At 39.3% G+C, this 24,482-nt stretch overlaps 1 protein-coding gene across 1 annotated transcript in view; it reads left to right on the top strand.

Moving 5' to 3' along the window:
- Positions 1-24,482, top strand: part of MEGF10 (multiple EGF like domains 10) — an 85,817-nt gene that overhangs the window by 2,385 nt on the left and 58,950 nt on the right. Inside the window, exons 2-4 of the mRNA XM_058864993.1 lie at positions 16,932-17,063; positions 19,704-19,805; positions 20,494-20,594. Of these exons, the coding sequence (XP_058720976.1) occupies positions 16,948-17,063; positions 19,704-19,805; positions 20,494-20,594 (319 nt within the window). The 5' untranslated portion in view covers positions 16,932-16,947. The remainder of the gene's footprint in view (positions 1-16,931; positions 17,064-19,703; positions 19,806-20,493; positions 20,595-24,482) is intronic.

The raw sequence follows: 24,482 nt of genomic DNA, 5'->3' as shown, positions 1-24,482 counted from the left end.
TCTAAACTGCGGGCAGCTCGGTGACCTGTGTGAAGTCAGCTGGCTGTGTCTACTTAATTTCCCTGGAAATAGAGTTGCCCTTTTCTGGTGTATCAGGTGGTAAAACGGTCCAGATGTGGCACAGGTCTGTAGGGGCAGGGCTGGCTGTGTGTTTAAGTCCCCAAGAACAGAAACTGTACTACCCTTGTGTTGGGCAGGAGGGAGATGCCTTAGCCCTTTGTATATAAATTTTACCATTTAAGTGTCTACTTAGATAGCTAATGCCATCATTTTAAGCGTGACTGGTGGGGTGGGAGTGGGAAGACCTGTCCAGGGGTGGTTACAGTGTTAAAGGAGTTGTTTTGAGGTGAGCAGAAGGGTTTAGCCAAGTGAAGTCCTTTGCTGACTTGCATAACCATGTTTTCCACAATCAGCTGTTCAGCTGTATGGGTACACGCACCCCCTAAGGAAGCAAGTGCAGTTAACAAAAGCAATTAAGTCATCTATGCAAAGAACACAGGAACTGTGCATTAACATACTTAAGTTTGATTAACATCTAGCAGGGTTTGGAGTGGGCTTTTGACTGCAGCTGGTAAGGATCCCTTGAATTTATATTCCAATTACTTGGCAGGAGTTTTGTGTAGTTTCTCTACATCACTTTTTCTAGTCTAAGCATTTTCACTTCTTATTAGGGGAAGCAGGTGGCTTTTGAGGAAGGTAAAAAACAAATTCTTTGTGTATGTGACACAGTTTTAGTCTAACCAAAGATAAACTGCTTTAAAAAACCCAAAGTTATGTAGACAGTGCTGTAAGATGGATGTGATCCCATTTAGTTTTTTAATTTATTTTAATGGAACACAGTGTTGATGAGTAGTGTTTCTTCAGGTATGGACAGGAATGGTGTAGTGAAATGACAAAGTTCTTGCATCCTTACTACTGTTAAGTGGTGTCTTCCTTGATGAATGATGCCAGTGGAATCAAATTTCAGTATGTAGCAGTTATGGTATTGACTCACTGCCAGGAATTTGATCCTGATTTTTAATATTAACAGATTAGTTTGTCAGTAATTAGTACTGACTTCATATGCTCCAGTCAGCATAGCATAAATGTAGATATAACTGCAGTATTTTTTCATCTGTGTGAAGAATCTGTGTCTTGCTATTCCAAATGAGGGTTGTTGTTTTTTTTACTTATGAAAAGAGTATGTATCATCCAAAGCCATCTGTCAGAAAACTAGGAGAAATATTCTGGGGTGGGATTTGCTTTACTGGAATAGCTTTATTGATTGTGTCAGCATTCATGTTAATTAACCCATTCAAACTGTCTGGTCTTTAATTGATGTTTTGCCTGTGTAAGGATTTGTGGTTCATGCCTTTGGATGTACATGTTAGGTTTATATTAAACTGTGGACAGCCATCTCTTCCAGTTTTATCAGTGTTTTGTATCTGATTAATTACTCATAGTCAGCAGTGAGATACTAATTCTGAGGTTTTTTAATGTGCAAGACAATGAGAAGATAAAGTTAAAATCATGTTTTTTGCTATGAGATTGACTTGCTGTGTGACCTCAGGAAAGAAATTTAATTTTCTGTTTTTCTGTTGCTGTAAAAGAACACCCTTCTCAGCCTACCAGATCATTTTTGTTGAACACACAGGGGTGCAAGTGTGTGCAAAATTATTTTTTCAAAGAAATTGAAAGACTTCATATTAGTATGTCATTTTAGAATTAGGATTACTGGCACGAAGAGCTGCAGCTTGTATGGTTGTAGTGTCCACCCTTGCAGCCACAGGAGATACACAACAGAAGAACAGTAGCAAAAAATGATCTTGCCTTTTGTGATCTAAACTCCAAGACAAAAGGCAAGAGGAAATAAGGAGAGACAATGAAATAACAAAGACAGGTGTCAAGTTAAAGTCTCCTTCTTCAGGAAAAGTCAATGGAAGTTCATACATTTAAAGGAATTAATAATAGCTGTTTTTCAGATGAGGTTCTTCAGATATGAAATGATGAAGAACTATTTCTCTGTGGTACCAGTATCTTACCAATGATGGCTGGAACCAAGGCCTCACCAAACAAGGGGTCAGCATCTTGTAAAGTACTGGAAATGCTGGGTATTGGAAGAGGCCATGAAAGGCAAGGGCCATCTCAGAGAAGTCATGACCTTAGGATGATGCAGAAGGTGAATTTGTCAGGCTGGACAAGAGGAGACCATCAAGGGTTTTGTGGTCTGGGTGGAATTGTCCAGGCAAGAGTCAGGGTGGCCTTGACGCATCGTGATGATGTTTCTCTCGGGCAGTGCTCATCTGGAAGGGTCTGCAGTGGAGGGTGTAGAGAGGGAGGAAGGCTGGCTCAGGCTGCTTAATAAAGAAAAATGATCCAGAGGAAGGATAATGTGTGTTTAGGGTACCTGGCACACATATGAGCAGTACCAGGGTGGAACACCAAACCAGGGCTCAGAAGAAGTTACGTTACTTTGATGGACTGCAAAGGAAAGAAAAATGAGCTGGACAGAAGATGGTACATGAGCTGGTAGCTTGTTGTTCCATGCACAGCCCATTTCTTTCGGGAAGAAGCCGTTGCTTCCCAAAGTTTTCTGCACATCACAGGCATTATGTCATGAATTCTTCCCACACAGTGCCTGTTTCCTTCAGGGTTAGGTCTTGTCAGTCCTCTTCAGAGTGCTGTATTTCAAGAGTAGCTGTACAAGACAAAAATTTCCAGTACAAATTTTTTCAAGAGACAGTACAGGCAGGAGGATGTTGTTCTTAACATGGTTTGGTCTCAGCCCTGTGAGAATACTTTCCATGAATGAAAGCAGAGACATCCGTGCAGGGTTTCAATGAGTTCAGCATGTTTAAAGCAACTTTTGAAGTTTCTCCTGTACGGAAGTCTTGTCTATGTATTTTTCAGGATTTTTTTTGGCAGGGGAGAGGTTGGGTGTTCTTGGGGAATTTAAAGGATTTATAGAGCAAGTAGTAAAATAACATTGTCACCTGGCAAGTTACTTGTCTTTGTCCTGTGGAAATGTTTTGATTTTATCTTGCAGGCATTTTTCTGAAGTGCAGGAGAAAAATATTCAAGGTGGAGATAACTTTGACTTGGGTTTTTGGTTTTTTTACCATCCCCCACATTGTGTTATTTGGAGCACAATTGTCTGCTGTCATAGGGTCTAGGAAAAGCGATTTAAAGTGCTTTAAATAAATGATGGTTATATTACGTTACTTGCCCTGCTCTTCATGTGGCCCATAGAGAAGCTTCATAATCGGTTGATTTGGATGAGAGCTTTTGAATCCTGACTTTTGAAGTTTCAGCATTGCTGGGCTGATTAACTAAAGTGCAGCAAAAGAGTTTTCGATCTCAGGGCTCTGCCAAAAGGAGCCCCCAAAGTGAGTGTTCTGTGTGAAAGCATGCCTTGCAGTTTGAGCCCAGAGTGACAATGATTGTAACACAATGCTGCTCATGTGACAGTGAGACAAAGAGCCCATTATGCACGGCTGACTGGCATCAGATCCTCCAAAAGCCAATAGTCAGACCAAGCTTGATCACCCTGAGAATGTGAACACACTGGAAGCACTTGCACGTTTTCAAAAAAAAAAAATAAAAAAAAAATAAAAAGACATGTGTGTTTGTGTGTATGCACATGCCACGGTCTGGTTGAGTTTTAAGTACAAAATGACATAATTGATTTGTTTATGTTTTTTTAGAAGCTGCTGTCAGGAATCAGCAAAACACATGTAACATAGCGTTCAGAGCAGACTTAGTGGGAATAAGACGGAGTATGCCAACAGGCCAAGTGGATCTTCCACTTCCTTTGCTTCTTTGCTCCATTGCTTCCTTCTGTGTGCTTTTCTGCATGTGTAGCTGAGTTTTAGTCTCAAGTGTTTACAAAATTTTGGTCTGTCAATACACACATCTTACGATCTCTGGAACTTCAGCACAAATAATGGCTGTGTGTGTTTGTGGGAAACATCTGTTTGGTGATTTATAAACCCTCTTCAAAGGGTTCAAGAGCACTTGATACTCGAAGAAATATCCCTGACAGGTTGTGAGCTGTTGCAGTCTTGGTCCCAAAGGCAGACAGTGCTGGAAATCTAGCAAGTAAATAGGACACAGCAGTTGGAGTGGAGAGCTCTTCAATTAGAAATGTATTTGTTTAAAAACAGCTGGTTTGCCTTTGCAGCCTTGAGGGCTGCATTGACTTCTCCAGCACATGGGAGGTGGCACCTGATGATAGCCAGAGTTACTGGTGATCACACCCTGCAAAGAGGTTTGGCTTTATTCCCTAACTGTGCTGTGTGTCACTTTTCCTTTTTGCTGTTTTCCACCATAAGAAAAATCTCACAATCTGCACAGGCTGCCTGAATCCATCACTGTCACCACTGAAAATCAGAGGCTGCCTCTTTCATATCCTCTTTTTGCCTATGAAAACCACTCTTAACTCTCTGGTCTCCTTCCCTCCCAACTTCTTCCTGCTTAGACAGTGAAAGTACGAAAGCAGAATGACGATTTGGGCCTCTTTTTCCAGAGCTGTGTGTGGGCTCCTCCGGGTCTGGGGGAGCCCCCTCGGGATGGAGCACAGGACAGGATATTTACCAGCAGCACCACCGGCTCCCCCGTTTAACTCGTGGCTCTGCTCGCTCCGTAATGGAGCTTTCCTGCCTTTTTAATCCACGCCACATGCGGGTGACCCGAGCAAACCCTGTGGGAAGACAGAAGCCCTGTTGTGTGTTTGTGGAGCAGTTGCTCGGAAGCTGATGTACAGCTGTGGCCGGGCTTGTTTGGAAGTGAAGAGTAACTTGATCTTTTAATCTTTTTTTTTTTTTCTTTTTTTTTTTTCTCCTTGGTCTTCATTTTTTTTTTTCCCCCTTCCCCAGACTGATACTGCAGATAGCAACTGTTTCTGAAGGGTACCTGCCAGTGAGATTGAAATGTGTGTTTTAAATTGAGGGGTAGAGTTCATGAAGATTTTATCAGACTGCAAAGAATGTCATTTCTGTTCGTTTGTATTTTTAAATTAATAAATTTAGCTAGTTTAATTCATTTTAAAATAAAAGGAGTAACTGTACAGAGGATCCAGTTTTCTTACTTGCATTTAGTAAACCAGGAGTGACTCAAGCGAGATCACCGAACTTCCAGAGTAACTGAGTTGAAAGTTCGTAATGCCAGACCCATTGTTGATGCATTTTAGGGTTTGTGAAGACACACACATCTGGGTCATCCAAATGTACCAAGGCTGCCTCCACCAAAGCCAGAACAACTGGCCTCTTTTAATAGATAATTAAATTTTCTTTTAGACAAAAGCAGAATTGCCAGCACTGTGATGGACTCTGCTGAGAGTACATACGGTGCTCCTTGTGCTTTAGGGTTGGTCTGGATTAAATGGTCTACACACTGCAGATTCTGCTCTGCAGGTATGCCACAGGCCACCATCACTTGAAAAGAGAAGATGGTGCTGAAGAAAAAATATCACTTCTTCCAGGGAACTTGTTTAAACTCTGAATCCAGGAAAGATTGCATTTTTAATTATTGAGTAAGGAGATTGGGTGAGTAGTTGTTGAAATAGTAAAACAAAAACACAGCAAGAGAGAAGCTTCCTTGTTTTAAGTATCCCCTCTTCTTGTCAGTGGATTTTTCCATCTCCATAACCCATTTCAGAGAGCTGTGAGACTTAATCTCATCTCTGGAACAATATTGTTCCTCTGCAACATTAATGCTTGTTTTAGATATGCTTCATTCTTTCTTGCTGAACACTAATTCATGCCAATATGCATTATGTATGAATAATCACAGCCAGGATATGCATTCATGGTAAGTGAACCTCAAAGGATGCAGTGGTTTGGGGTTCTGGTCTGCACCACTAATATGCAGGAGAAGTTTTATTTGTGCTTTTGCAGATTGCCAACCTTTCTGTGCATATTTTGACAGTGGATCAACTTCAGAAAAGAGATTTTTGTTTGGCTGGCTTGCTGAAGTAGTGTCAGGATGCAGGGAGGAAATGCCCTTTCTCATCTAGCAATGAGACAAGTTGTGAAGAAAGCCTGGGGTTACTGATGCTGCCTCTTGGTCTGCACAAGGAGGTTTTTTGGAATGAAGTAGAAATCCATTGCAATCACTCCAAAAATGTCTAGTGCCACTGAGTAATGTTTCTCGAGCCTCCCTTCTAGATACACACTTTATCTCCTTCTCTTGTGGGAGTCTCTCAGTAGACTTCCGAAAATTACCCTGCCTTTTGTTACATGGCTTGTCTCCAGCGAAATAGCAAAGCTTTATTACGCTGATGTTTTCTCTTAGGCATATGTGTGTGTTTTCCTTCATTGCTGATTCCAACAAGAACACCAATGGGAAAAACAAAGAAGTGAAACAGCAGACTGACAAGAAGGCATTATTGGCCTCTTCAGAGGTGACCCAAATCTGTAAAAAAAAAATTCTCTCAGTCGTGACATTGGGTGTAGTCACTCCTTTGTAAATGTTTAGGACCCAGAAGTTTGGATTTCCTTATTTGCTACACCCAGTTAGTACCACGATGCTCATGTCATTGCCATCGTGGCAGAGTATCAAAGTGGAGGCGTGGGTCCTGAGGGTGGGTTGAAAATGGAGACTAGCAGACCTCTAAATTCTGTTTTCAGCTCTGCTGTTGACTTGTTTTGTGAAACAAGATGAAACACATAGACAGACTGGAGCCGAATACTTTCCATGTACAGTGTGGTTATTAAGACTAGCTTCTTAACAGAACAAAAAGAAACAAAAGGCCTTGCAGTGTTAGAAGAAGTGTTGTATATCTTGTAGGGAGTTATGTCAGTTAAAATGCTGTATGTGAGATTTGTTACATAATGTGTATTTAAAATAAATGTGCTTAAGTGAGTGCTATCTTTTGCTGCATTCACTAGGATGAGGGAAAACAGATATTTGCAAAAGAAGAGGTCTCCAAGTAGAGAGCCATGTGGAAACTTTCTGGACCCCCTTGTAGCATGGAGCAGCCTTGAAATCCTGAGAGCCCAACAAAAGCCTTCAGCCAGTGACAAAGAGCATCTGCCCTGGCTTGTCTCACCCATTGGGGCAGACTCCTTCCAAAAAACAGTCACTTGCTCTCCTGGAGGAGGAGAATTAGAGTGTCCCAATCTGCCCTCCAGAGAGAAGAAAGATTTATGCATGGATTAGTTCAGTGGGCAGCTGACGGGTTGGGTCAGGCCAAGTGCCCATCGCTCACGCAGCCCATGGTGGACAGCCTTCCTTCAGCTTCCAGCACAGCAGCATCCTTCTGCCTTTCAGGAGCAGATGCAGTGGATATTGGTGCAGTTTTTGTTGCTCTTCCACACATACTTTTACCTTTCTTTGCACTCTCTGGGGCAGCAGAGAAAATTGGTAAGGAAGGTCGAATAATCCCTTGCTCCTTACTGGATGAAGTGGATGAAAAGCAGTTTTCAGAAATACTGCAGCTGGCCTGTCTGTCTTCATGCTTACAATAGCAACATACATTTCTGTGCTCTTGGTAGAAAGCCTGTGTGAAATTGGAAAAAAAAAAAGTTAGTTGAGGGAGAAAGTGTCATTTTGCTATGTCAGGACAGTAGATGCTAAGAGTTTGGGTTCTAGAGCCAAAAGAAAATCAGCTGGTCATACAACCGCTTATTGGCTAGCTCAAAATAGCTGGGGTTTTCACCAGGTGTCATATGTGGATTACAGAGAAAGGTAATTTCTGAGTTCAGGTTTTATCCAAGTTTCCATGCAGATCAGAGGAGACTGCCCATTCCATTTTTGCTCTTCCTAGGAGCTCCTTCACTGTGATTGTCCACTCACTCTGCAAATGCTGTGCTGTTTGTCACTGTCCCCTCAGCCCTTTGCTCACCTGCTGGCAAAATAAGGCAGCAGATGCATGCTGAATGTGAAATTTCATGTGGTGCAATTTCCAGATTTTCAGTTGTTTGTCTGTCTCATCCATTAATGAGAGATGACACGTTCAGACATTAAGATAACCACTGTTCCTCCTTCTGAACACAGGGGCTGCTTTTAATTTACCTTTAAGAAAGAAAGAAAAGAAAAAAAAAAAAAAAGGAGGTATAATTTGAAATACTTGGTTCAATTTATAATGAATTACTGAACCAAGGCCAATGTTCCTGTAGTTTTAACTGAGAGGCAGCAGAAGCTGTAACAGAGATGCTGCTAGTGCCAGTTGGGCTATAAGTTATAAGTCTACTTTACAAAGTTTGCCTGTTTTCTGGCACAGTCTCTGACACATACACTCCAGTCAATCAAAGTAAAGTGCCTAATAACAGATGTGGCAATTAAGCTGAAGAATTCTGTCTCTCTCTCGTTTAATTTTTATTACAGAGAATAACAGAGTACCTCATTAAACCCACCATCATAGAGATTTCTTTTTTTTTTTTTTTTAAATTTGGCATACAAATGTCTGCAAAAATTAGATCTCTGAATAGGGTGCTTTGTTACTAAAGGTGCTTTGTCAGACAATGATATGAACAGACCATTTTTGTATGACAAATACGTGGTTGTGCTACTGCTGTCCTTTTGCACGCTGCAAAGAGGTACTGGCTAAAAGAAGTCAACGTGTCCTGAAGGATAATATTTTGTGGGATTTAGGGCCTTGTGTTCAAGTTGTTAAAAATGTGGTCTTGATTCTTCTGGGTTCAAACTATGTTGCCCTCAATTGAATTCAGCAGCAGGCATTTGAAAAGGTTTCAGATAATCTGAAACCCAGGTCAATTAACATATTAGAGAAACTTTCTTGATAACCTAAAAAAGTTGATTAGTTGATTGTTGAATTGTGGTTCTTCTGATTGTTGAAGCTTCTAAGGCATTTTCTGTCATTAGTTTCTTCTACTGATGTATTGGGCACTCTTTTTATAAAGGCCTCTGCTTCATCATTAGACTTAATTAATTCAATAATTTAATGATCTGAGGTGCTCTAAAATTTATGGTAAGAGAAAACTGATACTGATATAAATCCGAACAGGAAGCTTTTATATGAAATTACTCTGTTAGTGCAAGAGGCATAAAATACAAAGTTGTTTACTTGGTCATTCTTAGAAAGAATTTGCTTTTTTACTGCCTGCCACAAACATTGATAGCAATTTTTTTTCTTGGAGGTTCTATTAATTCATATAAGCATAGCATCATAGTCTACAACTTCAAGTGATACTGTAGGAGTGTATTGAACCACTTTGTGCCTGTGTACATTCACCTGCACATTTTATATCCTCAGTGTGCAGAAAACTTGCAGACACCACTGGCACCTGGCAAAGTTGGATTTCTCCCCAGGAATTTTTTATTTTTTTCTCTGCTGGCAGACAGGGAGACTAAGTAGTAGAATTCCACAACTGCAAACATGGTTTTAAGTTAGTATTAATGTTTGTGGAGGATGTAATGTGTTTGAGCCAGTTTACTGTGAAAACTACATTTTTTGCATGTTCTTCACTCTATAGGTCTCTTGATGTTGTGTTGTAATCCCTGTGAAAGTTCTAAAAGGCAGAAGTTCTTCAAGACTTAAATAAAGATAGGATTTATCCCTTTAAATATGGGTTTGTTAAAAAACTAGAATTAACCAGTCACTTTTTGGTTCTGAATCCTGTTCTTCCATTTTCTGCTTTGAGTGCTAGTAGTATTCCAACCTCTGAAAATAACCAAAATAAAAGCTAGAAGTGAGCGAATGAACTGTCAAAGGAAACACTTCTGCGTTCCCCATTCTTCTGCTAAAATGTTTTGAATTTTCTTTGCAGGGTGGTGGGGGCATGTGAGGCTTTGTGCAGTGAATCACAGATGCTTTGATTGTTGGAGGCGGAAAAACTGATCTGTAATGCATTGAAATGTTTCAGAAGCTGTTAAGGGGAAATGGCATCAGAATTAATTAATTTTGGTTTTTTAAGGAGATCATTTGAAAAGTGAAGTTTGTGAGCTGTGATAAAGATTTACAGGAGTGTAATGCTTTGTGTAAATCATGAAAACGGGAGCTAGCTGGAAGGACAACTTTATTTTCTGCTGGGTGTTACATGCAAAATGGCATTTCACTAGATGATTTACAAGGACAAAGGTACTGAAGCAGAGTTGCCAGCAAATTTTTTTTTCACGAGTTATAGCATCCCGTTAGCAGCTAGAAGTTATAAACAAATGCAGGAGTCCATATGTCTGATTTTCACAATGAAAGGGTCCAGTGAAAGGCTGTGACAAGTGCAGGGAGCTGCAGACTGAAGAATTTTGCCAGTGATAACAGAGGCTGTGTCTAGGAAAAGGAAGAACCTAATGTATGATGAAAATGTATGTGGAAAAAGAGAACATGCATGTGATGGGGGAGGGAAGGAAACAGAGGCTGTCTTTGAAGAGGGCTGAAAAGCAGAAGACTTTTAAATGAAGGTGGGCACATTTGAAATTGATCCTAAATTGCATAGGAAGCTGAAGTAACTGAGTCCTTTGATTGTACTCCTTTATATCCTGGCAATAAACTGGAAGTGACACGGTGTCTGTAAGGCTGGTAATAGGAAAAGAGGGGTCACAGAAACTTTGTTCAGGAGAGGGTAAAACCATGAATGGTAATTTCCACAGTGGTGGAACCAGGGCATTGGTGTATTTAGGCAACCACAGGATTGTCCCAGGCAGCTTGTCAGTAACCACAGAGTTTTCACAGTTACATCCATGTGCAGTGTGCCTTTTTTATGACTCCCATTAAGGGGGAAAAAAAAAAAATTAAGTATCAGAAATCTAGATGGTATATGGCTGAGGGACTATGACAAAAATTTGATACAGATATCTTTATCCTGTAACTCTTTAATAAAGCTTTCATACATGCTAGTAATACCTAATTTCAGAAATAATTCTCTTTAAACACATGCAGTCAGACATTTTTACTTAAAGTCTTCACCTGTACCACTAAAATAGACCTGAGGTTAATAGAAAGAGGTGTTTCAGTAAGGAATACATTATTTGAAAAAATATTTTAAAATCTATTAATTAAAAAAAAAAAAGAAAAGAAAGGGAGAGGAGGGGGTAAAAAGAAGAGGGGTGTATGATTTTTGTCTCAACCCTATACTGTATAGACTCTATTAAATTACGTGACATTTGCAATTTCTGCTGAGAACTGTTAGCTCCCAACATCCACCCTGGGAAAGATGCCTAGGGCTGAGAGGTGCCATCTGTGTATGGACATAGTTTTTTATGTTTCACCTGAAATGTCTTGTATCAAACAAGCAAATCGGGATTTACGTTCAAGGTGCTATTTCATCTTCTTAAAGTGTGCTTTTCAGAAAATTTGTGTTGGATTCTACACAGCTTTAACTGTCTTTATTTGGTAAATTTTCACTTGGGTGGAAAAAAAAAGGAAAAAGGGAACCATATTTAGCCAAAAGGTTTTTGTTTACAGCTTAATCCTGCTGGCTCCCCATGGAAATAATCTTTAAACACACAATACCAAGGGCTATAGGTAACCTGAGTGGCTCAACACCTATACTTCCTGTCTGCCTGAAAAAAAAGGAAATCCTTTCAAGTGAAAGGGCCCTAATTTAGCAGATAATGAAAGCTACAGTGAAGTGACCCCATGTTTGTGATGTTTGGCAGCCTTCCTCTGAGGAATAATAATGAGTCCATCTGCAGAGTATCTGGCATGCTGGCATTTGTCTTTACCATGCCTCTTTGCCTTGTGCAGACTTGACTTCCACTGAACTGTCTTTTCCTGCCCTTTTAATGATAATTCAAGGGAGAAGAGGACTGATAAGTGGATATATGGTCCCTGCCAGTTTACCAGCTTACAGAACTCCCACTGAATGGCAGTAGGTGAAGTCGTGGGCCAAAGAGAATCTTGTTTTTCAAGAGGACAGCTCCCAGAGGAAACTCTCATGTGATCTTTTGCAGTAATAGATACTGCTGAGTGTTCTGCAGGGAAGGACAGAGTCCTTGAGGACCCTGTTGAAATATTCCCATGCTTTTGGTCTGTGCTGCAGCATGATCCATGCTATCCAGCCACCCATTCCACCTGGAACCACGTGGCATTACTAGTGCAAATCCACCTTAATTGCCGGGTGGTAAAGATTTCTGTTTCCTCCCATGTTTGAAGTTACCTTATTTCATTCTGTGCTTGTAATTACAATCCAAGAGGTTGTTTGATGCTTACAAAACAATGTGCAGTGTGACAGCTCCCAACCTCTCCAGGTTTCCACCGGAAAATGTTTGTGTTTAAGGGGAAAAAAGAATTTTTAAATACAGTTTAACTCCAAAATTTACTCTCGTTTAGAGTTTTAATATAGTTTGAAAGGTGCTCTCTGTTATTTAAGATCAGGTCAAGTATTATTGCATTTATATTTAGCAGGAATGATAGAGAGATGCATTCTGTGAAATTAGAGCATTACTTGATGCTGTAGCTTTCAAAACTGGTAGTTCCATCACTTAGGGCAAATAAAGCTTGGTTTCCTCCAGACTTTTGCATTATCCCTGGATTCCCTGGAACTCCACAATTCAAGACTTCTTCCCCTCTCTTGCTTCCAGTTTAAGTGACCGATGAAATTACAACTTACTGGGCATGAGGCCACAACACACAGACAAGCACTTTGATTACATAAACCTCATTTTCTTAGAAGCCTCTGATAATTAAAGAGAGACTGAAAAATAAAAATTATCTAATAACCAAAGAAAAATGATTATTGATTACTGATTTCTTAGCAGCATAACATGAGAAAAGTAGCAGCATATCTGTCTCCATCAAGGAGACTTGCTCCAGCACACTCAGCCTCTAACTTGGTTATTCTTCAGACACCAGTCTAAATGAGTTGTTTTTCCCACATCTCTTGCTTAGCCCATCTTCAGCACCTTTGGACTCTCCAGATGTGTCAGTCTCTTTCACAGTGAGGTTTGAAAAGCAGCACAAGTGAAGAGGGTCAGATCTGATTAAGCTGCATCAAGAAGGTCTCTTATAATCTCTGATCATGGAGGGTGTGGAAGTTTAGGGCACTTGAGTTAAGGGCTATTGGCTTATTAAGGATATTGGATTATCCTCTAGCAAACTCTCATGCTGGCTGTGCAGATCCCACACATTTTCTGTCAGGCAGAGTCTCAGCCCTGCCAGCTTGGTCTGTCCTGAGCTCCCCGTGACAGTCAATGCTGCCTTTGGAGTGACATGTTTTGAGGATTTGGGAAAAGACCAGTCAGTTCCCATTTGCTGTGACTGTACATCTTCAGCCAGCCTAGGGTCTGTGTGATAATGCTCCTAATTCAGGTTATTTCATATTTCCTTTATGAGTGAGATTTCATGTGACAAAGTGTCAAACTGATTTACTGATTTCCAAAGGGAAAACGCCTTCTGCTCTTCATCCATTAATTCTCTAATGTAATCGATAAAAGCAATCAGTTGTGGGTTTTTTTTTTTCCACGGAAGCTAACATGGGATTAATCATCATTGACAAGATTAGGTCAGATTCAGATTTTGCTCTGCCTGACATCAGTCGTGGGAGAGACATTTTTATAAGCAAATTGTGTCCCTGGTAGGGGAGCTGAGCCTCTGGAGTGAAGAGTGTTACGGAAAAGGCTCTGTAGGAAGTGAAAGACCAAACAATTCTTCACCAAAAAATATTTAGAAAAACTCTTTTTTCTCACATGGAGCTGTAATTTCCGGCTGCAGTCACCAAGTCTGTATGGGGTGCTCTGGAGAGAGGGAAGGCGAGGACACCTGCAAGGGGCCCTGCACAGATGACTGTGTGGTTTACAATTCAGTCCAAAACTTGAAGAAAACTACGATGGACCAAGAGAAAATTTATTTGCAAGTAGCACTTGCTGTACATAAGAATAGCCCATGGGTTTGCAGCTCAGAAAACATTTTGATGTTCCTGTGCCTGTTAAGGCACAGGAAAGAAAGGGAGACTGAGTGCTGTAAAACCTTTGAGATGCCACCACAGAGTACGAAAGGCTCTCACTTCCCTGCAGTTTGTCTTCTAACTAAATGGCCCGTTCCTGCTGCATTTCTCATGTATCAATGGTAAAAATGCTTTTGCCATGGTAATGGGAAAGCTGCATCAGCATTTCCCTTGGTCTTAGGTCCATTATGTCATGTTAGCAACTGTGTCATACTATTCTCTGTTCCTCATGCAGTTCTAATCCTGGTTAATTCTCTGGCAGCACTTGATTTTGCTGACCAAAAAATATCTGTTTGCAGCCTTGAGCAACCTTCAGTTATTTTACAGTGTACATCATACCCTCCCCTGCCCTCCCCTCCCTGTTCCACCTGTATTTGTTTACCTTTATTACAATAAATCTGAGGGAGAACTGTGTGCCCTCAGTTTTGCCTGTGGGTATGCTCTGGGTGGGTGGAGAGATTAATTTGTAAGCATATCTTATTTTTCACCTCATAAAGAAGAATTTTTTAATTATTATTTTTTTTTCATTATTTTTTTATTCAAGCTTTTTGTTCTTTCTCTGTTTTTCATCCTGAACACTACATGGGGAAAGAAAAAAAACAAACCCCAAACCAAATAAAAACAACACAGTTGGTAGTGGCAGAGAAAGTGCCTAAAAATCGCATATATTGTGCATTAATGGTTAACTAACTGTGTTTATGTAGTGCACATAAAGGATTTTTCATCAGCTTACTAGTGAGACAAATGCAATTCATGTAGCTGCTCAAGTTTAAACGTATTTTAGGGGAGTACCTGTAATTTATGGGAGTATATTTTGTACACTTGTGACACCATTTTAAAATAAGCTTATTATTAATTATAATAAACTTTGGGATGATCAGGTTAATTTTTTAGTATGATTGTTATTGATTACTTAATTTTTTTATAATAAGTAGAATAATAAAAAATAAAAAGAAGTTTAATTTCCTAAATTATTTTACAGAGATTTAGGGAAGTACTCTGCATTTGTGTTCTGAAGCTGCACTGCTTTCCTGTTAAAATTTTTAGATAATGGGCCTGGGTTAAAGTTGAGGGAGACAGAGAAGTCTGACCTGAACGGACACTGCACCTGCCTTAAAGTTCCTGCCTGAAATAGGAATAAAGATACAGCTTTGTCAACAAAAGATTTTGCCTCAAATACTGCAGAAAAAGCTAACAGGCAGTAAGATTTTAGTGTCCTGTTGTGGAAGGAAGTCTTGGTGGTGAAACATCAGGGATTAACTTAAATTTTTGGGGTTTTTTTCTGTGTCATGTATGCACTAATTTACACAGGGAAGGCATTCCTCAAACCGAGCATTTTCAGTACTTTAACTATGGGTTCCATGTACATGTAGATAATGAAAATACTCCTGTGTTGTTGGGTGAGATAATTTGAGCAATGTATGGTATGAAAAGTGAATCTCTGAGCAGTTTTCCTTGGAGAAAACCATAGGCAGCAAGAGTTAAATGAGTCATCTACATCTTTTATTGCTAATATCAACACTTAAGCAATGCTAATCAGCTGTACTGATTTTCTGTTTGGATTTTCCTTAATAATTAAGCAAAAGATCTGGAATGCAATCAAGTTTTACTCTAGGGGGTTCATGCAAATTTTTATTTATTTTTTTTAATTTTAAATTTTGTTAAATGTATCCTGCAAAAGGAAAGTTGCTAAAGTTGAGAATAAAAGAAAAAAAAAAGGAAATACCATTTACAGTCCACTTAATCAGAGTGAATATTTTCAATGAAATCACTACTTCACTGCAATTATTAGCTGAAAATACAGCTGCTCTTTAAATAGCTGCACATTGACTACTTTGCTGCATGCAGAGAAATAGTTACAGACCATGAAATATCTTTCAGCAGCTTGATTTTTCAAGATTAATTTAGCAAAATGGGATCATCTCTGTATCCTCAGATACCTTAGATGTAATAGTTTCTTGTTGTGAGCTTTTTTATGCTGACTTATGAAGTAAGGGTTAAGTAAGACTATTTTGTCTCTTTTTTTTTCCCCCATGGCCCTATGTTCTTTTTTCCTCATAAAATAAAGTGATTTCTGTCATTTCCTTTATTCTGTTCCATAATATTTAAAGTAAGAAATTGCTATTTCTGGATTAATTTACTTAGTTAAAAATGTTTATATTAAATCAGACATATTTACTAGAAATTATTTTCTCATTGTATTACAGAGTAGATTTAAGGATCTTATTTATATGAGATATATCTCATATAAATGTTAGAATATATGTCAGAATTAATGTGTATATAATGTTAGAATTATAATGTAATTATATTATGCTAGCTATAATGTTAGAATTGGTGTGTAAGTGAGGAAATAAGGTTAGATGTTCACTGAAACAGAAATGCAGCTTAAGTCATTACAAATAAATTACCTGTTAATAGCACCCATTCTGGCCTTTGTGGATTAATGACCAGTTGGATTAAGAGTGTTTCAGCACGAAAGTTAAAACAATTTGTTTAGTGAAAGTGTTAGGATAATCTTTTTAGACCTTTATGTCACTACCACAGCTTTTTTAATGAACGTTTATTCTGTTTGGAAACTGTAGAGCCGGCTGAGGAGGGGGTATTAAAAGAAATCAAATTAAATGTCGGGGATCCAAGTTTAAAGAGCAGTGACAGTGCAGGGTGAATGTGAGGCTGTGCTGGCCATGGGGAGCACCTGGGGAGGCACAAACCCTTCCTGTAAATGAGGGACATGCAGGGCTTCTGGTGCTGTGCCTCTCCACTCTTGTGTTCTTGAGCAAGTGCCAGCCTTTATCCCAAACCCCAGATCTGGCTCTCAGTGTGGGCAGAGCCTGGCTGAGCACACCCAGCCTGGGTGGCTGCAGCTGGAAGGGACAGCAGCACCTCTGAGATGCAGTTTTTCCACCAGCTGACCCCGTATGAAACTGCTCTGTTTGGGTTCTTCTTCTTCTTCTTCCCAAATGGGCATGGTATTGCTGCTGCTGGGCAAGCAGGTGTGTGTTCCTTGAAGTACCCTTTTCTTTAGGTTGATTATAGATGGTCAACATTATTAGCTAGCTTATATTCTGTATGGTATTAATGGATTAATTTACTTTTTTTTCTTCACAGTCACCTCTTTGGAAAGATGGTTCTTCATTTCAACTCCCTTTTTGGCTTCTCTGTCATACTCCTGTACCACTGGATGGGTTCAGCTGTGTCTTTGAATCTGGAGGATCCCAATGTGTGTAGCCACTGGGAAAGGTAATACTTTCCTTTTGGAAAAATTAGTGATGTAAATTGTGATGTAATAATTTTGCATTGCTTTACTTGGCACACTTCAAATTATTGAAAGCTTTTAGCTGAGATTAAAAATGGGGGAAAAAAATTCTCTTTATTGCATGGGCAGGTGACTTCATGGATAAGTTAAAGACTATTTAACAGTGGGCTGAAATGCATCTTTGCATTGGGGGTTAGGATGCAAAAAACCACTACAGTGGTACTAGCAATGTTAAACAGCCATCTGGGTACAAGAAGTGAGTAAAAATAGCTCTTTCCAATTTAGGTGAAAAGAAGTTTTACATATGCAAAACATAATTAACCATACTGGAATTTGGCCAAATTTGATTATGCTGATTTTCTCCTATTCAGCACTCACAGGATCTGAATCAAGATTTGTTGTTTAATTATTTTGATGAGGTTCAAAAATTTATAACATGCAAAATTAAATTCATCATCAATGTAGTTGGTCTGTTTGTTCATCCAATTTCATGCGAATTGCAAAATGCCACAATGGGCAGGAGAGGTTGAGCCTCAAGCATCTGCTGAAGTTCTTTCCTTGTGCAAAGGTTATGATAGTGAAAACAAGACTTCTGGTCTCATTATAACTGTTGTGCCTGTAATTGATCAGCTGGTCCATGAGAGTCTTAATTTTCACAGTTCAACTTGAAAGTCGGTATTTCCTGCACTTAATGTAAACTGTGTTTTATGCTAAATCATGGAGAGTGCTGCTAAGCCACTGTACATTTATTTGTGATTGTTATGGCTGAATCTTTACAAAGAAAATTGAAACTTGTAGTTACTTTTTTATAAAGTCTCTCTATTAAAAAAAAAAATACCCAACACTTAAGGACTTTCCTTGGGAATTTACCTGAGTTTTATGTGAAGCATTTGGCACCTCTACCTCAGCTACTGTGTTTAGTTCATACAACAATGTTTATATGAAGTAGTCACCATATTAAGTACCTGTTCACAGTAGTCAGGCACTTGTCTATAATGTTATTGGATTCTGTCCTATAATGTGTGCTTTGTTTGCAGTTTTTGTAGATAAAAGTGGTTTTGGGGGAAGCTACAAGATAGTAAAGGCAGAATGGGAAAGAAACCCTGAAGACAGCTATTCACACTGCATAATATAATTTAAAACAAGCTAATCAAAGTCTTCAGAAGGAAAAATATACCGCAAAATGCATCTAGCAAGCATGCCCACTTCGTTCCATGAACATTTTTTCCTTCATGTGCTGTGTCTCAGAAACGGGGCAGAGCTCCAAATAAACTTGGTGGAACATTCACTCTGCTGCCCAAAGCAGGTGACAAAGGGACAGAAGTATGAAAGGGCAAAGCCCCAGACAGAAGCTCTTGACTGCCACTGGCACTGTTGTGTGCTTTAAATAAAAAATAAACCTCAGTCAGTACTAAAATGGTCTTTACAAATGAACTGTGAGAAGAGCGCGGAGCCTCGCGCAAGCGCCAGCATCCCACTGGTATTTTGTTGGGCTGGGACAGCTGGGTGGATTAGGGCTGCTTGCCTTCATTCAGGAAAACAGGGAGCAGGGTGTGTGCCTTTAGGGGTGAGTGGCTCTGGATGTGCTTGCCCTTGGTGTAGATGGTGACAGCAGAATGAGGAGACTGTGGCTGTCACCCTGCAGTGGGTGCTCAGGGGGTCAGGGTGTGATGAGTGGAAGTGAGGGAGAGCTGGGCAGGCTGTTCAGTGTTTTGGCTGGTCCTGGGAATCAGAATCCTCCTGCTGCAGGAGCTTGCCACGCATTCCTGTATTTTCAAGCTGCCTTGCGCAATCCAGGACTGGCTGCCAGCACAAACAGCCTCTCGAAGAGTTTTCTAGGATGATTCAATATTTTCCCCTTTTGCGACAGGGCTCTGCTCCTGTTGCCCTACTGACAGCTCTGGAGGCTCTCAACATGGATTTGTTTCTAGGACACTGTGTAATTGTGTAATTTGGCAAAAAAAACCTGTAGGATTTTGTATAGTGTTTCTGGGGGTGTGGCGTGAATGGTTCTGTGTTGAAAATTATCCAGTAAGCAAAAGAAAGCAGGGTCTTAAGTATTCATTAATTCTGATTGCTGATTGGACTGTTTGGTGGTATGCCTGTAATGTAATTTTTCAGTAATTACTACTCAGGTGTATCTCTGTGTTAATATTCACTTAGTGTCTAAATGTTTTCCTGCAGGCCCAGATACAGTTTTTACAAGAAATTTTTCAGAAAGTCCTATTTTTCTATTTTGAGTGATGACAGAAAAAACCTAATTTTCTGTTTCCTTAACTAGCTGTCCAGTTATCCAGTTGCATTAATAAAAGTTTCCACAGGGGAACACCTAATACATGCTGCTTCCATTTGCTGCCTGTTTGAGATACAGGTGTTCTGGTTTTAAGAAAATTTAGGCGAACATTACTTTTCTTTAAATGTCAAGTAGTGGAATTTCATCAAATGTGCTACACCGTAGAAACACGATGACTCTCTGTATGCTTTTCTTCACAAGATTTCTGTCTCATTTTTTTAGACATGAGTGTTTTGTTACATTTATTCCATTCTGTAAAAGACCTAATGAAATGAGACTACTAAAAGCACTTGCTTGATGATCTCCCTTTTTTCTCTCTGTCTCTCCCCAGTTACTCAGTTACAGTGCAAGAGTCATATCCACATCCTTTTGATCAGATTTACTACACCAGTTGTACTGACATCCTGAACTGGTTCAAGTGCACACGACACAGGTGATGTATAAATCCTAGTATTGTCATTTTGCTGATATTGTTCAGATTCTTGATTCGAAATCAAGCATGATATGTAGGATTTTTTTAGCTGTAGTACCCAGCCTGTCTAACTGCTGTGATCTGTGTCAAATGGAAAATGCCTGTCCAAGCAATATCACTGGCATTTTATCAGCAGGTTGGGGTGTACCATCCCATGGAGTGCTAACAGAAAACAAACAGCTTGTGAAAAACTAAATTCTCCAGACCCTGCAAGGTGTATTTGTTCAGAAATATCATGGAGACCCCTTGCTGCCTGCAGTGTTGTGTTCTGAGGGTAGTAAGTGTATGCTTCTTGAAAGAAAAGTAAAACGATTTGTTGAAGGAAACTCCATGTGCAAGCAGAAAGCAATGAAGGGCTCAATGATTAAAAACTGCTGACATCTATGAAGGGTATTTTCCTCAGAGGAATATTCCCATAAGTATGAACCATTACAAGTGGAAAAAGTGCTGTTTTTTGACCAGCCATGGGCATAAGGCATATCAGGGAACCCCTTGGACTCTTGAACTTGGCAACTGATAAATCAAGACCACTTGAAGCATTTCTTTCCTCTTTTCTTATGACATCTGAATGTTTTTTAAAATGTACAAGAATATATCCTGTCTTGTTTCTGACCCAAGCTACATGACAAACACTCATTCCTCTCCTCAGGATCAGCTACCGCACTGCCTACAGACATGGTGAGAAAACGATGTACAGGCGCAAATCCCAGTGCTGCCCTGGATTCTATGAAAGCAGGGAAATGTGTGTCCGTAAGTTCAGCTTTCCTTTCTTCCTTTTCTCTTTCTTTGGCTTTGAAATTCCCTGCATCCATCCCTGTGCTGGTGTGACTCCCCTCTGGTGGGTGACTCTTGGAGGCCGAGTTGCAGGGTTGCTCGTCGGTGATGCATGTGCAGCTCTCACTGAAGCCAGCAGGGCTTGTGCAAATGGCAGGATGGTTGGATTTCAGATGTCCCAGTGGCCAGCCAGCCTTCATGTGGTTCTAAATAATGGTGCTGTGGAAAATGCACAGGGCAAGCCGTCAGTGTTTTCCAGCACAGCAAATAAACACCAGGTTTTAAAACCACAAGGGAAATCCACTTCTTGGATCCAGTAGATCCTCATGTTGAACCTCTCTTGGAGACACAGAGGTCTTTTTGGATGTCTCAGCACCTTTTTTGGATGTCTCAGCACCTTTTTTGGAGGTCTCAGCACCTTTTTTGGGTGGGACATGCCCCTCATGTCTCCTCATCTAACCCACAGCTGGGAAAATTTGTGTCTGGGGAGTCTGGCAGTGACCTTGGCTCAGTTTTTCTCTCTCTTGTGTGGCCTTGTACAGACTTAGGGAGGTCTTAAAATGTTTTTTGCTAAGAACATATTTTACATCCTGGAATTTGGAAAAAAAAAAAAAGAAGCTTTGATTCAAAACATTTTCTGCATGTGAAAAAGCAAGGTCAAAAATATTTGTAAAAAAAAATATATCTGATATCAGATTGGGAATGATTTTAGCCTTTTTGTTTGTAATATATATATATCAGATTTAAAAGAACTGATTTCTGACTACATGTGGTCATTACACAGCATGTATGAATAATATTTAATTTTTTTATTAGGTAGTGTACTTTTTGAAGTGTGTTACAGTTTGACTTGTGATGACAAATATGATGGTGATTCTCTTATGTGACTGCAGGTTTTACACAGCCATAGCATATGTAGTAAATCCATTGTGTTGACATAAAGATATTCAGAACCTGAGAAATTCAAATTCCATTGGACATAATAATTTTTCCTGTTATTACATAAAAGCATGCCTGATAATGGTACAGGACATATCTGCTCTGACTTCTGAAGTGGTTGTGGAATGCCTCAGACTTTAAATTATGTGAAAATACAGACCCTTCAGTGTAGCTGAGTTTGCATTTATTTGACCTTGGAGGAAAGAGAGAGACCTTCAGCCTTCATGATCTCCAGCTGGAGAATTTCTGTTACTGCAGTTTTATTTTCCATGAAGTGTAGATCATTTTGTTTAGAGGCATGCAAGATGCCTCTAGAAGGCTAAAATCCTCGTGATGCTGTTGATATTTTGTTTGTTTCTCCCTTTATTTGACTTCTCAATTTAGAATGGTAAATTAGAAAAGTCTACTGCTGGATGATTTTGGTATGACTCGACGTTGCGTGAATTGGAATTTCATTGCTTCTTCTCAAAAATAATAGGAATCTGTGTTTTATTAGTTGTGGCATTTCACTTAATCTTAATTTAAATTTAATTGTATTAAAATTTTAAATCCAACATCATATGGGGTCAGTACTTGGACTGTTTTATTAGAGTGTAGCTATCTTGTTTGTAAGTACTAATTACCTTTCACTAAAAAAGAATGCTTTGTGCTGTCCTCATGAAACTCGTGTTTATAGAGGATATAAATAATGTATAGATTTCTCTCTTCTGCCTTCACTATTGCCACTACCTCTGTGGAATAGTAGGTAAACTGGACCTTGGGTTGTTATTTTTGCTCTTAAAAATTTTGGTGCACATAGCAATGTTTGCACCTGATGCACTGAGATGATCTGAATGCAGTTTATGTGCAGATACAAAGGCAGAACAATAATCCTGTGAAGTTCTATAAAGGAGCTTACTCCTGGCCTTAGCAACTCCACCCCAGGCTGAGTGACAGACTAAATTTCTTATTAATTTTAAAGAATTTCTTGCCACTTGTCTGCTGCTATCAGTGGCAATCCCTAGGAGATTTGGCATGATAGGCTTAGCTACAGACTAGAAACTTTTTCAGAAGTTGCTTTTTTATTTTTTATTTTTTTTAGCATGTTTTTGGAAAGAAAGATTTCAAAGGCTTTAAGATATTTTCTTGTGGCTTTATTGGAGATGAACACGTAAACAAAAGTTGATTGTTCCTGACAGCTTGAACATTAGCCTCACTTAGTTGCTAACACTGTAGTACATTTCTAAGAAACTTAATGGAGACCTTTGTTGAATTTTCTCAAAACATGAAATAGAAAATGAACCATCTATCTTAAGATATAACTGAATCTCACTCACTTTACCAGCAAATAGCCATCAAGCACAGGATCAAACAAGGGGTATGTTCTAGCATACAATGTAGAAAGACTTATTTGAAAAAAAAAACATGTTTATAATGTAGTTTAATAGATAATTGATTTTTTTTCCCCCACGACAAAAACTTGTTTCAATGTGTTTGGAAGAAGTTGGAGTTAAACCTTGCAATCGTTTATGTGCATAGTTACAGCCAAAGTGTTCCAATTTTATGTTAACTGGTTTGTGGCTGGCTTTTCCAAGTGAAAAAGCAACTGATCCTAAAATGCATGCATAAACTTACATCAAAGATAAAAATAAATTTCTTCAAGTTTTCTTTTAATATCAGATAATGAAGGCAAGACTGTAGAAAAGATCTTGACAAAAAACAGTAAGGCACAAATGAGAAGGGCAAATAAGATGTAAAAACAAATGTTAAAGACTGCTTTTCATACTATAATTGAGCTTTCTCTTGGAAAAAAAGAAGACATGCCAGTTGCTGTCAGGGATTTTTTGGTGCTTCTTCACACTGGTCAGTAATAAAAACCCAGAACCTTAATTTTAAGTTTTTCACCTGCCATGCCCAACAATTCCAGAGAAAACTAAGATGAAGTAGTTCATCTGTTCCTGGTATCATTCATGTCTTTTGAGCTTCTTTTAGGTGCTTTTTATGTTGTCCTCATCTCTTCGTAGCTCTGGGTAGTAAATTTTGCTTCTCTCATCCCTGTGTCCACTGTGACGTTTGGGGTTTTTTTTTAACATGTCCTGTCTTATACAGATGTAGGAATCAGTTGCCAAGAATCAGTAAGCACAAAAGGTGTCTGAAGAGTGATTTCTTTTGCTTAGAGAACAGATTTTTATATATATCTGGAATGTGGATCTGTGTGCTCAGCGTGGCATGAGGGGCAGTGCAAGGAGATAGGTCTGGTTTTTACAGCTTCTTTCCTTCCCTGTTCTGTTCCAGCTGCCTCACAGAGGAGGTGGTGGAGAGTTGCCTCACTGTATTTAAAGCTCAGTGCACAGAAATTTGGGCTGAGCATGTTTGCATTCCCTGGGTTATTCACACAACTGCTCACACTGCATGTTCAGAGTGACCTCCTGCTGCCTCAGGCTTTGCTGGCAAGGTTTTTCACACTTCTGGTTTGTGGAGAGCCTCAGTGCCCAAGGCAGCACTAACTAGGAAAGAATCTTCAAAGATACAAGTGATTCACGTCAAGTTATGAGACTAATGGAAAATTGTGATGTATTATTTAAACTCAGTCTTTCCATAATACATAAATAGGCAGCAACACCTTTTGTTAATGCCTCGCTTCATCAAATGTTTAAAAATTATTATTGTCTCTGTTGATTTTTAATGAAGGTAATTTTAATGCATGTCTGAAAAGCAGCTTGTTAGAAATAGTTGGGAATGAAAACTAAAGGCTGTAAAAATAAGCAGTTAATGGCCGAGATCCCATATAATCAAAAATTTTTATTTTATAGGTGACTGTGTGGTTTTCCTTTTTCTTGGACACACGAAATGTAAAGATGACCAATGTGCTTCATCATCTTTAACTAGAGAAAAACCCAGAACATTTGAAAATACTTTACCTAAATATCTAATTACTCCAGAACT

The sequence above is a fragment of the Poecile atricapillus genome, chromosome Z (assembly GCF_030490865.1).
Source record: "Poecile atricapillus isolate bPoeAtr1 chromosome Z, bPoeAtr1.hap1, whole genome shotgun sequence".
NCBI classification, from domain to species: domain Eukaryota; kingdom Metazoa; phylum Chordata; class Aves; order Passeriformes; family Paridae; genus Poecile; species Poecile atricapillus.
This window is presented reverse-complemented; position numbering and strand designations above follow the sequence as displayed.